Source organism: Choloepus didactylus, chromosome 11 (assembly GCF_015220235.1).
Source record: "Choloepus didactylus isolate mChoDid1 chromosome 11, mChoDid1.pri, whole genome shotgun sequence".
Taxonomy (NCBI): Eukaryota; Metazoa; Chordata; class Mammalia; order Pilosa; family Megalonychidae; genus Choloepus; species Choloepus didactylus.
In genome coordinates this window covers 77385938-77399430 of record NC_051317.1, presented here as the reverse complement: position 1 = coordinate 77399430, position 13493 = coordinate 77385938, and the positions used below count along the sequence as shown (strand labels likewise).

The 13493-nt window shown below is 36.7% G+C and overlaps 1 protein-coding gene across 1 annotated transcript in view; it reads right to left on the bottom strand.

The window, feature by feature from the left end:
- ITGA1 (integrin subunit alpha 1) overlaps positions 1-9126 on the bottom strand; it is a 166686-nt gene extending 157560 nt beyond the window's left edge. Inside the window, exon 1 of the mRNA XM_037798951.1 lies at positions 8398-9126. Within this exon, the coding sequence (XP_037654879.1) occupies positions 8398-8458 (61 nt within the window). The 5' untranslated portion in view covers positions 8459-9126. The remainder of the gene's footprint in view (positions 1-8397) is intronic.
- Positions 9127-13493: the final 4367 nt, after the last annotated feature.

The following is a 13493-nucleotide window of genomic DNA, read 5'->3' as shown; positions in this document are numbered from 1 at the left end:
CTGTTTCCTCTATTTAAAATGTCACATCCTCTTATCCCTGCTTCCATAAGACCTATCTGTCTTTAAGGGCCAGCATAAAAGTTCCCACAAACTTAAAACCATGCATAATATTAAGTTAAATACATATAATTTTATTCTCCTTGAACTCTGGACTGAGTTATCCTCATATCCCTGCACCATTTCTTGCAAAGTCCCTTGCACATAGTAGACACTCATATCTGAGTGATAAGCTAGGTTAGTCATACATTAAGTTGTGGCAGCTATATTATTAACATGGACACCTAAGTCACTGATATTGTCATTGATTGTAGTTCACTTATTTTAACAATGATAACTTAAAAAGCAATTCTTCTTATTTAAAAACTATTGTGGTTATAGATGTATTTTCATTCTTTTTCAAAATAAGAAAAATCATGAGAAAAAAAGATCACAATTTACCTCTGTTGCTTTAAATTCTAATTTTATACTTATTTATTGCCCTTTTGAAAGTAAGAACGTTTATATCAGTAATTTTATCTATTTTTCCTTTAATGTGTTATTTATATCAGTCTCTCCAAAAGGAAAAAAAAAATCAATGTTGTTACCTCCAAAAGTTTTTAATTTGTTGCTTTTGATACACTTCCAGTGTCTCAGAATGAGAACTGGGCTAGAAGTCAAGTCTCCTGGATTGCGGTTTTTACCCTGTCACTTGTTTTTATGGTAAGTTTTAGCAGCACTTCAGATAGTTTGAAACCGAGTTTCTTATACTTAAAAATTGAGGCAATTGGATCAATAATTAAAATGGTTCTAACTGTAAAAATTTTGTTGCAACAAAATGTTTTTCATAAAACACCACCCATAAACTCACCCTAATACAGTTATTTTCATTTTTGCACATTACCTTTTGAATTTGATTCTTTCTAAGGCCCAATTTAGTAGTAAAAGACTGATGCCAAGTTTAATGCTTGCCCACTAAGAATCAGCAGACCTGAGTTATGGTTTTCTCCTACCTGGATCCTAGCAACTTTATATAAGTCTTCTAACCTCTATAAAACTTTTTTCATTCTAAATCTTAAATAAGTTTATTTGCTCTGCCTTTCTCACTTGACAATCCTTATGAGGTTCTAATGAGATTATGATACATTGTAAATTGTAGGGCTTTATAAAAATGTAAGTGCCACATAAATCCCTAAGAAGTTGGGCTTGAAGCCAGAAGTCTGAATCAGACAATAGGCAAAGGGCTCGCTTTAATATGATCGTAATTATTCATCCTTGGAAAAATAATTGATTCAGTAAAGTGGATAGATAATTGATGGACAGATAGTTGGGTGAATTTATTTATACTAGCACCTCCTTTCAGGGAAAGCTTAGATCAGCCCTAACTGTATGAAGTAGTTCATGTACCTCACTGATGAATTAGATTACAATATTCCTTCTTCATATTTCGGTAATATATTAGAAATGGTTTGGGAACAGCAACAGGGACTGTGGGCAAACAATGGAAATATGATTTGAATTCTCCATGCTTAGCACAGTGACACTTAATTGTAGGAGCTCTATAATTTTTCTTGTTTCCATATTGTATTTTGTTGCAAGACCATTCCTCTGCAACACAAACCTAATTTCTTCATTCCTTTGCTCAACGCCCCTTGGTGGCCCCTCGTGCCATTGCACCTCTGCAGGGTCTATCGCCTCTTTCAGCTTGCAAGCCCCTTAAGAGTATCTTTTTGTTCCTGGGAAACAATCATGTTTCTTATGTGAATGAGGTTGTTAGTTCACCTTCAATTCAGAGTTTTTAACTTGTCTATCACTGACATCCTAAAATTAGGAAATCACGTTCTGCCTTACAATGTTACTAAAAATTTAATAGAAAGTTAAATCTTAAGTTTGTATAAATCCATTTCAATTTTTGAGATATCCATGTTTGGATAAGAAAATGATTATTTTAAGGAAATCTTTCCAAGGAAACGGTTTTAAAATGTTTTAAAAATAATGCATAATAACAATGAGTCTTATTGTACATTAATTGGAATATGTTCTTTACAGAATAAGAAAGTAGAAGTCTGATTATGAAAATCTAGTGATAAATGCAATCATTTATTTAGAGAGAATGTACTAACCTCAATATTGTACAAAAACTCCCATGTGGCCTCTAAATGGACAACTGGGAAGATTTTTCAGCTAATTAGGCAAAGTGGTAAAAGGTAAAAGGGATTTTTTTTTTCTTTTCAGGAACTTGTTATACTCACTATCTACGTTTCTTGTGATAGAAAATACTACTGCAATTGTCACAAAACAATATGGAATCCCTTATCAGATAAAGAAAATTCTATCAACAAAGATGTGTGTGTGAATGTGTGCATATATATATATATATATACATACATACACATACACACACATCTCTATATACTATAGGATCATTTTGCCACAATATTAAAACAAACTGTATAAATACATTTGAGGGTTTGTCAGTAGCTGTGTGCTTTCAAACTTTAGTATTTGGCAAACTAAAAGTCTGGCTAATAAAATAATTTTTGAAAGTACATGATAATTTATATTAGGAGTATCTCATCTATAATAAAATCATTTGATGTTCTAATTTGATTAGATGCCCTATTAAAATTTAAGAATTCATTTCAGCCAATCTCAGATCATTCAAGCAAAAAAAAAAGCATTAGATCTTCATTCCTTTTGATATCTGAAACAAAATGATTTTTATGTTAGTTCAGATTTCTCCCTTGTTCTGTTTGTATAGATCCACTGTTTGGATACAAACAATATTAATATTTTTCTATGTGAAGTAGATTCTTAACACAAACAAGAGTATGTATTTAATCTCCTTTTATTTAAGGCTTGGTTGACTTATTAATCTTCCTTTTATATTACAGAAGTATAAAAATTAGGCCCCTTCATATATATGTAGTCCTAGTGTTTACCACTGACATGACACAAAGTTAGGGGTCATTGATTCTGTACAGCTGGAACATTTTTTGGTTACTTTGTTGTCACATTTCTTCTGCAGCTTCCTTTAAAGGTAGAGTATTTAGAGGAAGCTCTCTTCTTGGGATCTGGTGAGGCTGCTGATGCCAGAGGAGCAATTATTCCCTGAATCATATCTAAACTTGTTTCTGGAAGAGAACTAAGAAGAGGGATAATGTTCATATCTTTGTATCCAGAAGGGATGTTATGTATTACCCTCTTTGAAATCTAAAGATATATATATTTTTTAAATACAGTGAAATGTGATAGAAAACTTCCATGTAGATATACTGTCAACTAATGATTATAATTTTTAGATGCACATTTTCCAAATGCCAACATCTCTGAAATCAGGATGCATCTAGCAATCTAGCAATTAGAATTGGCAGCACTTTTCTTTCTTATGATGCATAAAATAATATGCATCCTTTAAAAATGGTATCTTCCATTCAATTAGATATAAATATTCCAGGTGGATATACAATTAAAGGGGACAACTGATGATTTAAGTACAAGAGTTTGTCTCTAGTCTATTCTTTCATAATTCATTCAATAAAATATTTTTGAATGCCTACCATTCCTAGGTGCTATGGATAATAATCCAACAAACAAAGACCATGCTATCACAGAGCATACTTCAAGTTGGGAAGACAGACAATTAGATATTTAATTATAATGACGTAACATTTTGTATTACAGAAGCAAAGGTGATAGGGGAGCACACATCCAGGGGAGAGGGGACCCAATCAATTCCAGGGGGTGACACAGAAATTACATTCATGTGGGTAATGGAAGAATCTTAGCAGTGGAAATTACTGCTTATGCAAAGACCCACAGGAAACATCAGAGGAGCTGGCACCATAGAAGAGATGAAAGAAGCTCAATAATCTCAAAAATAGGAATATGTTCAGCTCATTTACATCTCTTGATTCTCTACTGTACTTGCTTTGAAAGTGAATACAATTCCCTAGTCACAGGCCACTCTGAATAGGCAATCTATTCTGACTTTAGCACTGTATTAATAATTCCAAAATATCTTTCATCTCAGTTTCTTAACACTAATTCAAATCACACTATTTTGTGTTTCATACAACAGATGAGCAGTGTCGTTAAAGAAAAGCATTTGACCCCTTAATTCTTTGAATATATTTTGAACATGAAATACTTTATTCTATAAAATATCTTAAGAGGCATATCAAAATCATCAAGTTCTGAATCTAATGGGAAGTTTGTTGGATTGATGGTGGAGGAACCTGGGCAGAAAAGCAACCATGAAGGGTAGTAAGATAAAGAGTGACAAACTGTGGCCCAAGAGCTCATGCATCAAGATTAGCTAGATTAGCATCATGACAGCAGGGAGGAAAAATAGACAAACTAGTTAAGAATATATATTTCATTGTTATTCGCATTGTTTATTTGTTAAACAAACAAACAGAAACTTTATGCTCTTATGTCTGCCTTTAGATACATCATAATGATTAAGATAGAAGAGTTTTACCATCTTCAATAATTCCTGCCAATACATTTTCTACCACTGCAGGTCATTTCATTGTCATGGGTATCTGACTTTGTACTTAGCTATCTCCTCACTAGACTTAATTTTGAGTAGGAAATCTTGTGTGAGGAAAAAAAATATATCACAAAGACCTTACTTACAGGCCAAGCAAAATATTTCTAGAAAGTAGAGACACATAACTCAATTTAGGAGTAATTCTGTATTTATACTTTTGATAACCAGAGACAATGATCTTCTTTAAGTTATAATTAATGTAGGGTAAGGCATCTTCTGATTTCACTATGTACATAAAAATCATGAACACAGTGGACTCACATCCATCATTAATTAGACTTTTATCAAAGTCTTTTAGACAATTATGCTTGGATTTCAGATTTAGAAGAATGAATGAGAAGGAAATAAACACATTTTGACAAGCTCTTGAAATATTATTTCAGAGCATGAGATTTGGGGTCAGCAATCTGCATTGAGCACAGGCCCTATTATTTACTAGCTGTGTGACTGTGGACAAATAAACTTAATCTCTTAGTACTTGCTTTTTTCATCTTTAATATATGAATACTAGTGTCTAAGTTTTAGGTCATTTTTGTTTTTTGGTGAAATAATATACACAGACTTCTTGGCACAGGGCCTGGTACATAATATGCTCTCAATAAATATGTACCTTTCAGCTTTAGGTTGTGCTAGTTACTGCCTTGACTTTTGCCTCTGGGAAGCTGAATGCTGTCATTTGGGTGTGGCCCATGGGAGGGTTTAGGCAAAACATAGGAGGGTGGAAGGAGAAGGGAGGGGATATTTATTTCCCGTACTCCCCCCTTCCTGCTGGGTTGCAGTTTTGGCACTAGCTGGATTCCTCTATGGTTGCAGCTCCTGTCCAACAGCGCCTTTCTCTCAACTGCTTTTCACAGTCAAGCTAACACTGCCTACTCCTCAGGCCTAGGAATGGTAAGGGTTTTTCTTTTCACTATTGTTTCAGGTGATGCCTTTCTTCCCACTGTTGCCTGTCCCAGGTGCTTCACAATCTTTCCTAGTTTGCTTTAACACTCCCTTTATTAAACTTTCTCCAATTAAATCATTACATGTGCCACTGGTTTCTCACTGGGGCTGTGACATACATAAAATAACAATCAAGATTTTATTTGGTTGTAAGAGAGAACATCTTGACAAATCATTTTACTAAATGGTGAAAAAGCTAATATGAGAAATTCTAAATCCAATGGGAAATTTATTGGGGTGGCCATGGTCTGTTGTGATGTAAACTTAGCTTTTTTTTAAAAAAAAAAATTACTTTATCAAATAAAAAATATTTCAAAACAAAATAAAGCAAAGCAATGGGAAAAACAAATATCCTGAAATAACTTCTACCATATACTCCTACCATACCAAAAGAAAATTAATGAACCATAGTCACACCTAAACTTAGCTTTTAAGGCTGGAGAGTGTTTAGATGGCAGTGAGTGGTGGGAAGGAAGAGATGAGTTTATTTCTCAGTGCATTAAAACAACACTTTCATTTCTACAGTGGCAAAATGAGCATGAGGGAAAATTAAGGAGATGTGACTGGTTAGAATGGGCAGTTTATGTTCAGAGGTTGTGGCACATAGAATAATGAACCCACACCCCCCACCTGCAAAGATGTCCATGCCTAGGAACCTGTAAATATGATACCTTACATGGCAAAAGAGATTTGGCAAGTGTGATGAAGTTAAGGATCTTGAAGTGGGGAGATTATTCTGGATTATCTAGGGTGTCCAGTCATCCATTAAAGAGGGAGACAAGAGGATCAGAGTCAGAGAGAGAGAGCGATTTGAAGATGCTACCCTGCTGGCTTTGAAGATAGAGGAGGGGGCCACAAGCCAAGGAATGCAAGTGGCCTCTAGAAACTGGAAAATGCAGGGAAACAGATTCTTTCCTAGAGCCTCCAGAAAGAATGCGGCACTGCCAATACTGATTTTAGCTCAGTGAGACTTCTGATCTACAGAACTTTAAGATATTAAATTTGTGCTGTTTTTAAAGTATTAAGTCTGTGGCAATTTGTTATAGCAGCAATTAGGAAACTAAAAAACGAGTATTCAGAGATGGAGGGTGCTAGATTATGGCAGACCCTGAATGGCCAGTTGAGAATTTTGGACTTTATTTGAAAGGCAACAAAGAACCCCCTAAGGTTTCTGATTAAAGACTAAGATACAATGAAAATTATATATTAAATGGATGGATTAGAAGTTGGGTTCAGATTAGAAGATGAGTTTTATGGCAGTGCATATGGGTGGACATTGTGATGAGACCCCAGACTACAGGGTAGAATCTATGATTTGATGTGAAGTTTCCAAATTTGAGAGAGATTGGTAAGGAAGAACTGACAGAACATGATGACAGAGGGAAAGCAGCAAAGGCAGGGGAGAAGTCAAATTTCAGATCCTTGTGTTGTGCTATAAAATACGTATTAATATACCACATATGAGGAAGTAGTTAATTCTGAGAAAGCAGTCTTTTTTAAATTCTAAGTTTAAATATGATTGAATAGTACTGCTTATTTGGTAAAATGAAAAAGGTACAACTAGAATAGTTAGTAAACTATTCAAATTTTCTACAACAACAACAGAAAATGCAAACAATCTCAAAATATTTGAATCAAAGGAGAATCACAGGCAAAATATGTGTAAAGGGCAGTGACCGTAGCTGATAAATTAAACCACTCACTGGCTCTAATGCTGTTCAGAAGTTACCACTGTTTGGATTATTGGACATTTCCTATGTATTGCAAAATGTTTGGATGAAGAGACAAGCATCTCATTATTAACTTTCTCTTTACACCACCTCAGTATGAAAAAAAGCTCTGCTTGCTAAAAATCCATTCCTAAGTGGTCTTCAAAAAAGTTAACAGTGCTTGGCCAAATAAATCAAGACTAAAGTGGCTATTGGTCCCTGTTTTTAATGGCAAAATGCCACATTAACTGGTACTAATAAGCATGTCAGTACTGAAAACAGAAAAATATCCATGATATGTTAAAGTTAACCATTAATTAAACCATTAATCAAATGATTTTCTTCCACACAAAGCTACTGCCAATGTACTTTTTTTTTACCCATATGTCATCTTTTCACCTTTTAACCCCCACCCCCACCCCCACCCCAACACACACACTCAGTAACTGGTAAACAAAAAGATCTGACCATGGATTAATCATTTGGAAAATCATAGGAAATGCTATTATTTCAATCTTTTTTAAAAAATTCAATAATATAGCTTTGTATCTCCCCTGTGTTATTAAGCTCCCCATTTAAATACGTATTTATACACAAGTAACAATAAAATATTTTGCTTTTTTAAAAAGTGGCCTGATCTGTGTTATTCCCTCCTCAATTTCAGTATGTTCCTCTTTCTGGGTATTGACAAAAATATCATTCAGAGACAAGGAACAAATTTGCCTTGCCTCCCTCTCTTTTCTTGTTTTGTAGCAGCAAAGATCCCGAATACCTGACAGCAAGAAAATACAACATCACCTACCATAAAGCAACCTGAGGGTAGGAATTTTGCCGGCAAATCAGGCGCCCTCTAGTCATTCTCCCCAAAAGAAAAGAAAAAGAAAGCCATTCATCAAAGTCTTAAAATACTGTGTATGTTTGTCAGTGCAAAAACAACTTTAACTTGAAAAGTCAAGTAATTCTACCTTGTAAAGTTTTCAGCATTGCCTCTCTCCTGCCACTGGGGTCGAGAGTTTTGAAGAGACACCCTAGCCAATTCACATCCAAAACCAAACGCAAAAACTCCTCTGACTCTGGCCAGACTACCTGGAACACTCCGAAGTGGCTCAGCGCTCCCTCCTCCTCTCTGGGCCCCAGCTTCGTGTCCTTCCCTCCCGGCCCCAAGACCCGAGTCCCACGCGCAGGAGATGCTTAGAGAAAAGCCGAGTGTCTCACCGGTGAGGAGCCAGCTGCAGGCGACAGCGACCCCTGGGCTGGCGCGGCGTCCGGGGGCCATGGCCCGAGCGGCTGCTGCGCCCAGGGATACTCGCGGGCTGGGCGGGCAAAGGGCCGGGCGCGGGAGCCGCGCGCTCTGGGCCACTCCGAGGTCTGCGGCGGGTCTCAGATCCTGGCCGCCGGTCTCAGATCCTGGCCCCGGCTGGCCGAAGCGCCCAGGAGTGGCGGAGGAGTGATTTCCTGTGTTGTTGTTGAATGCGCCTAAGTCCTCTCCACGCTTTTCACATCCCAGATGGAATGCCACATCGCCCGCCCCTTCGCACTCTTGGTCTCTGAAAACCCACTGGCAGCCTCCCAGGCTCTGTCCGAGACATGGACAAATAAAGCCAGCTTCGCGGGTCCGTGTTTAGGCTAAAGTCCACCGGCTGCAAAGCAAACCTTAAAGGGACATCTGCCTTTCATTGAGAGGGTGATCCCGCTTCCCATGCCAACTCCCTAAGGTGGTAGGAAAGCGGGCGAGGGCTGGTCCGTCGGGAGGGTGTCGCCAGTCCAGTGGCTCCGCCTTCACACCCCTTACTTCTCCGGGCTCTGGGCAGGAAGGGCGCTTTAAAAGTGACCGGACTTCTCCGCCCTTGAGGGGAAGCTGCTTTCCCTGGGTCCGATTGTGCCTAACTGATCCGACCTTCCGTGAAAGTGAGTAGAACCGGTGCATCACCCTTTCCTCTCTTCGGACACTTGAACTCCGCTGTAAAGTCGTCTCCCCCCTCAGCGGGGCGTCTTTACCCCCTGACACGCCCCAATGAGGCTTTCCTTTCATTTATGGAAGGTTGCTGCTTTTATAGTGATTTCGGGGAAAAGAGGGGTTGCAGATAAGCTCTCCTTTGGGAAGACTATGATAAGTCGGAGAATAGGAGAAACAAGACCCAGGGGAGCAGGGCAGAAGGATAAGGGAGGAAGACAAATTCAAGAGTGAAGCAGGAGGGGAAGGAAGAGAGGAAAACAGTCTCCTTAGAAATGAAATGTGTTTGGGCTATTTTAAGATGAATTAGGATGTTTGTACATTGGGAATTGGATCTAATAAAGAACTGGGGGAAACTTTATCTCTTCTTTCTACAGACTTTTAGTAAGAAAGAGTGCATTAGGTAATGTGTATGTTACTTCTTCCCACAGTCCTCCAAGGAACCGAGAATTTGGGGAAGTTAACTTAGGACTTCAGAATGCAAGGGATTGATACCCCTCGTGGCAGGCTGAGATCAGAAGTGCTCAGAAGTTTGCAAGGTGTTCCTTGTCTGATGAGTTGTACAGCCTCCCTGAGTCGAGTCACATTCACATTTTAGCTTCACTGAATATTTATTTTCGAAGTAGCTGTGTTTAGTAGTTTTGAGAATTTCAAATAAAGGGAAGGAGTGGATGAACGGATTGGTGACTAGAGATGGTGAAGGGAAGTAATTGAATTGAACTGAAATCAACTCAATGGAAGCCAAAGAAGGATCACTAAAGGAGGCCCAGTGTCCAAGGCCCAGAGAGCACAGGGGTGCCACCCAAAGGAGGGCTTTCGAGTCTCACTCCCACCCTCATGAACCTGATATCATCACCCTGTATCCTGCCCCTTCCCTTCCTGGAAGGCCTTGCCAAAGAAAGCCTTATCCTGTGTACCTCTCTTCTCCCTGTTTACATTCCATTTAAGTTCTATGCCTCTTAGCCTGGCGCATTAATGCTTAAATACTGACTAATTGATTAATGATTGGATATTTAAAAACCACAATAATTTCCCAAAAATATTTTCCTGAATTGTTCAAAGCTTTCAAACACAGATAATAGGATATATATTTGCATTCTAGCAAAATGAAATATATTTCATTAGGGAATAAATTAAAATTGAAATTATAGAATTATAATTTATTGAAATAAAATAAGATTAATTCTATTTATAATATGATCCAAGTTATAATTATTGGGAAATTTACCTTTTTTCCTTATAAAGACCTATTCATTTATTCTTTTCCCAAATTTAATTATATTTGCATACACTCCATATCCACCCATCCTCTAGTAACTTCTAATTTGCTTTCTGTTTTTGTGAATTTGCTATTTTTAGACTTTTCTTAGAATTGATATCCTGCCACATTTGTCCTTATGTGTCTTGCTTATTTCACTGAGCATAATGTTTTCAAAGTTCTTGCACGTTGCAGCATGTTTCAGAGCTTCATTCTTTCTTATGGCCAAAAAATACTCTGATGCTTGTATGTGCCAAGTTTTGTTTATCCATTCATTTGTTGCTGGACACTTCTGTCATTTCCACCTTTTGGTTGTGAATAATGCTGCTATAAACGTTGATGTACAAGTACCTGAGATTCTGTTTTCACTTTATTTGGGTATATGCATAGAAGTAGAATTACTGATTCATAGTAATTCTATACTAACTTTTTGAAGAACTACCATATTGCTTTCCATAGTTGCTACACCATCGTACTTTCCCAACAACAACATACTAGAGTTCCAGTATCTCTGCATCCTCTCCAACACTTGTTATTTTTCATTTTCCTTATAATAGCCATCCTTGTGGGTGTGAAATCAGAACAGATTGTGGGTTTTTTTTTGTTTTTTTTTTAAGCAATTTTATTGAGATATATTCACCTCCATACAATCCATCCAAAGTGTACAATCAGTGACTTTTAGTATAATCACAAAATTGTGTATTCATTACTACAATCAATTTTAGAACATTTTCATTACTCCAAAAAGAAAACACCCAATACCCCTTAGCAGTCACCTCTCAATCCCTCCTCTATCCTTCCCCAGCCCTACATAACCACTAATCTAATTCTGTCTCTATAAATTTATTTACATTTACCTTTTATATAAATGGAATCATACAATATATAGTACTTTGTGTCTGGTTTCTTTCACTTAGTGTAATGTGATTTTTAATTTTGTTATTTTTTTTAATTGGAGAGGTTGAAGGTTTACAGAAAAGTTACATAAAAAAATACAATGTTCCTTTTACCCCTCTATTTTTGACACTTTGCATTAGTATACTCTGTTTGTTACAACTGATGAAAGTATTATTGTTAACTATAGTCCATAGTTTATATTAGATGTATTTTTCCGAGATCCCATACTATTATTAATCACTTGTAATAGTGTCATATATATTTATTATATAATTCTTGCAAGAATTCTTGCAAGAACATTCTATTTGTACATCATCCACAACAGGATTCACTCTGTTATACAGTCCCATGTTTTATCTCCTAACTTTCCTTCTAATAACATACATGACCCAAAACATCCCCTTTCAACCACATTCACCAACATAATTCAGTGTTATTGATTGAACTCACAATAATGTGCTACTATCACCACTATCCATTTCCAAACATTTACAATCAACCAAAATAGAAATTCTATACAAATTAAGCATCAGCTCCCCTTTCCCTTCCCCCCATTCCATCCCCTGATAACCTATATTCCAGATTCTAACTCTGTGAGTTTGCTTATTATAATTAGTTCATTTCAATGAGATCATACCATATTTGCCCTTTTGTGTTAAGCTTATTTCACTCAACATAATGTACTCAAGGTTTATCCATGTTGTTGCATGCATCAGGATTTCATTCCTTCATACAGCTGAATAATATTCCATCATATGTATATAACACATTTTATTGATATATCGGGTGATGGATGCTTGAGTTGTTTCCATCTTTCGGTAACTGTGAATCCTGCTGCTATGAACATCCATGTGCAAATGCCTGTTTGAGTCGCTGCTTTTAGTTCTTCTGGATATATACCTAGCAGCAGGATTGCTGGATCTTATGGCAATTCTATTCTTAGCTTCCTGAGGAATTGCCAAACTGTCTTTCACAGTGGCTACACCATTTTACATTCCCACCAGCAGTGAATGAGTGTTCCTATTTCTCCACATCCTCTCCAACACTTGTAGTTTTCTGGTTTTTTTTTTTAATTGTGGCTGTTTTAGTAGGTGTGAAATGTTATCTCATTGTGGTTTTGATTTGCATTTCCGTAACAGCTAGCGATGCTGAACATCTTTTCATGTGCTTTTTAGCCAGTGTATTTCCTCTTTAGAAAAATGTCTATTCAAGTCTTTTGCTCACTTTATAATTGGATTGTTTATCTTTTTTATTGTTGAGTTGTAGGATTTCTTTATGTATTCTGGATATTAAACCCTTATCAAATGTGATTTCCAAATACTTTCTCCCACTGAGTAGGTTGCCTTTTCACCCTCTTAACAAAGTCCTTTGTAGTATTCAATTTTGAGGAGATCCCATTTAACTATTTTTTCTTTCATTGCTTGTGCTTAGGGCGTAAGGTCTAAGAAACCACCACCTACCATAAGATTTTGAAGATGCTTCCCTACATTTTCTTCTAGGAATTTTATGGTCCTGGCTCTTATATTTAGGTCTTTGATCCATTTTGAGTTAATTTTTGGATGAGGTGTGAGACAGGAAAACTTTCATTATTTGAATATGGATATCCAGTTCTTTCAGCACCATTTGTTAGAGAGATGGATCTGTCCCAGTTGAGTGGACTTGGCAGCCTTGTCAGAAATCAATTTACCATAGATATGAAGGTCTAATTTTGAACTCTCAGTTGGAGTCCATTAAACAATATGTCTATCTTTATGCCAGTACCATGGTGTTTTGACCACTGTAGCTTTGTAAAAGGTTTTAAATTCAGGAAGTGTGAGTCCTCCAATTTCGTTCTTTTTCAAGATGTTTTTGGCTACTCAGGGCCCCTTACCAATCCAAATAAATTTGCTAACTGGCTTTTCCATTTCTGCAAAACATGCTGTTAGAATTTTGATTGGGAAGGCATTGAATTTGTAAATCAATTTGGGTAGAATTGACATCTTAACGACATTTAGCCTTCTCATCCATGAACATGGAAAGTCCTTCCATTTATTTAAGTCTTCTTTAATTACTTGAAGCAATGTTTTCTAGTTTTCTGAATATAAGTACTTTATATCCTTCATTAAGTTTATTCCCTGATATTTGATTCTTTTAGTTGCTACTGTAAATGGAATTTTTTCCCTGATTTCCTCCTTGGATTGCTCATCACTGGTGTATAGAAAT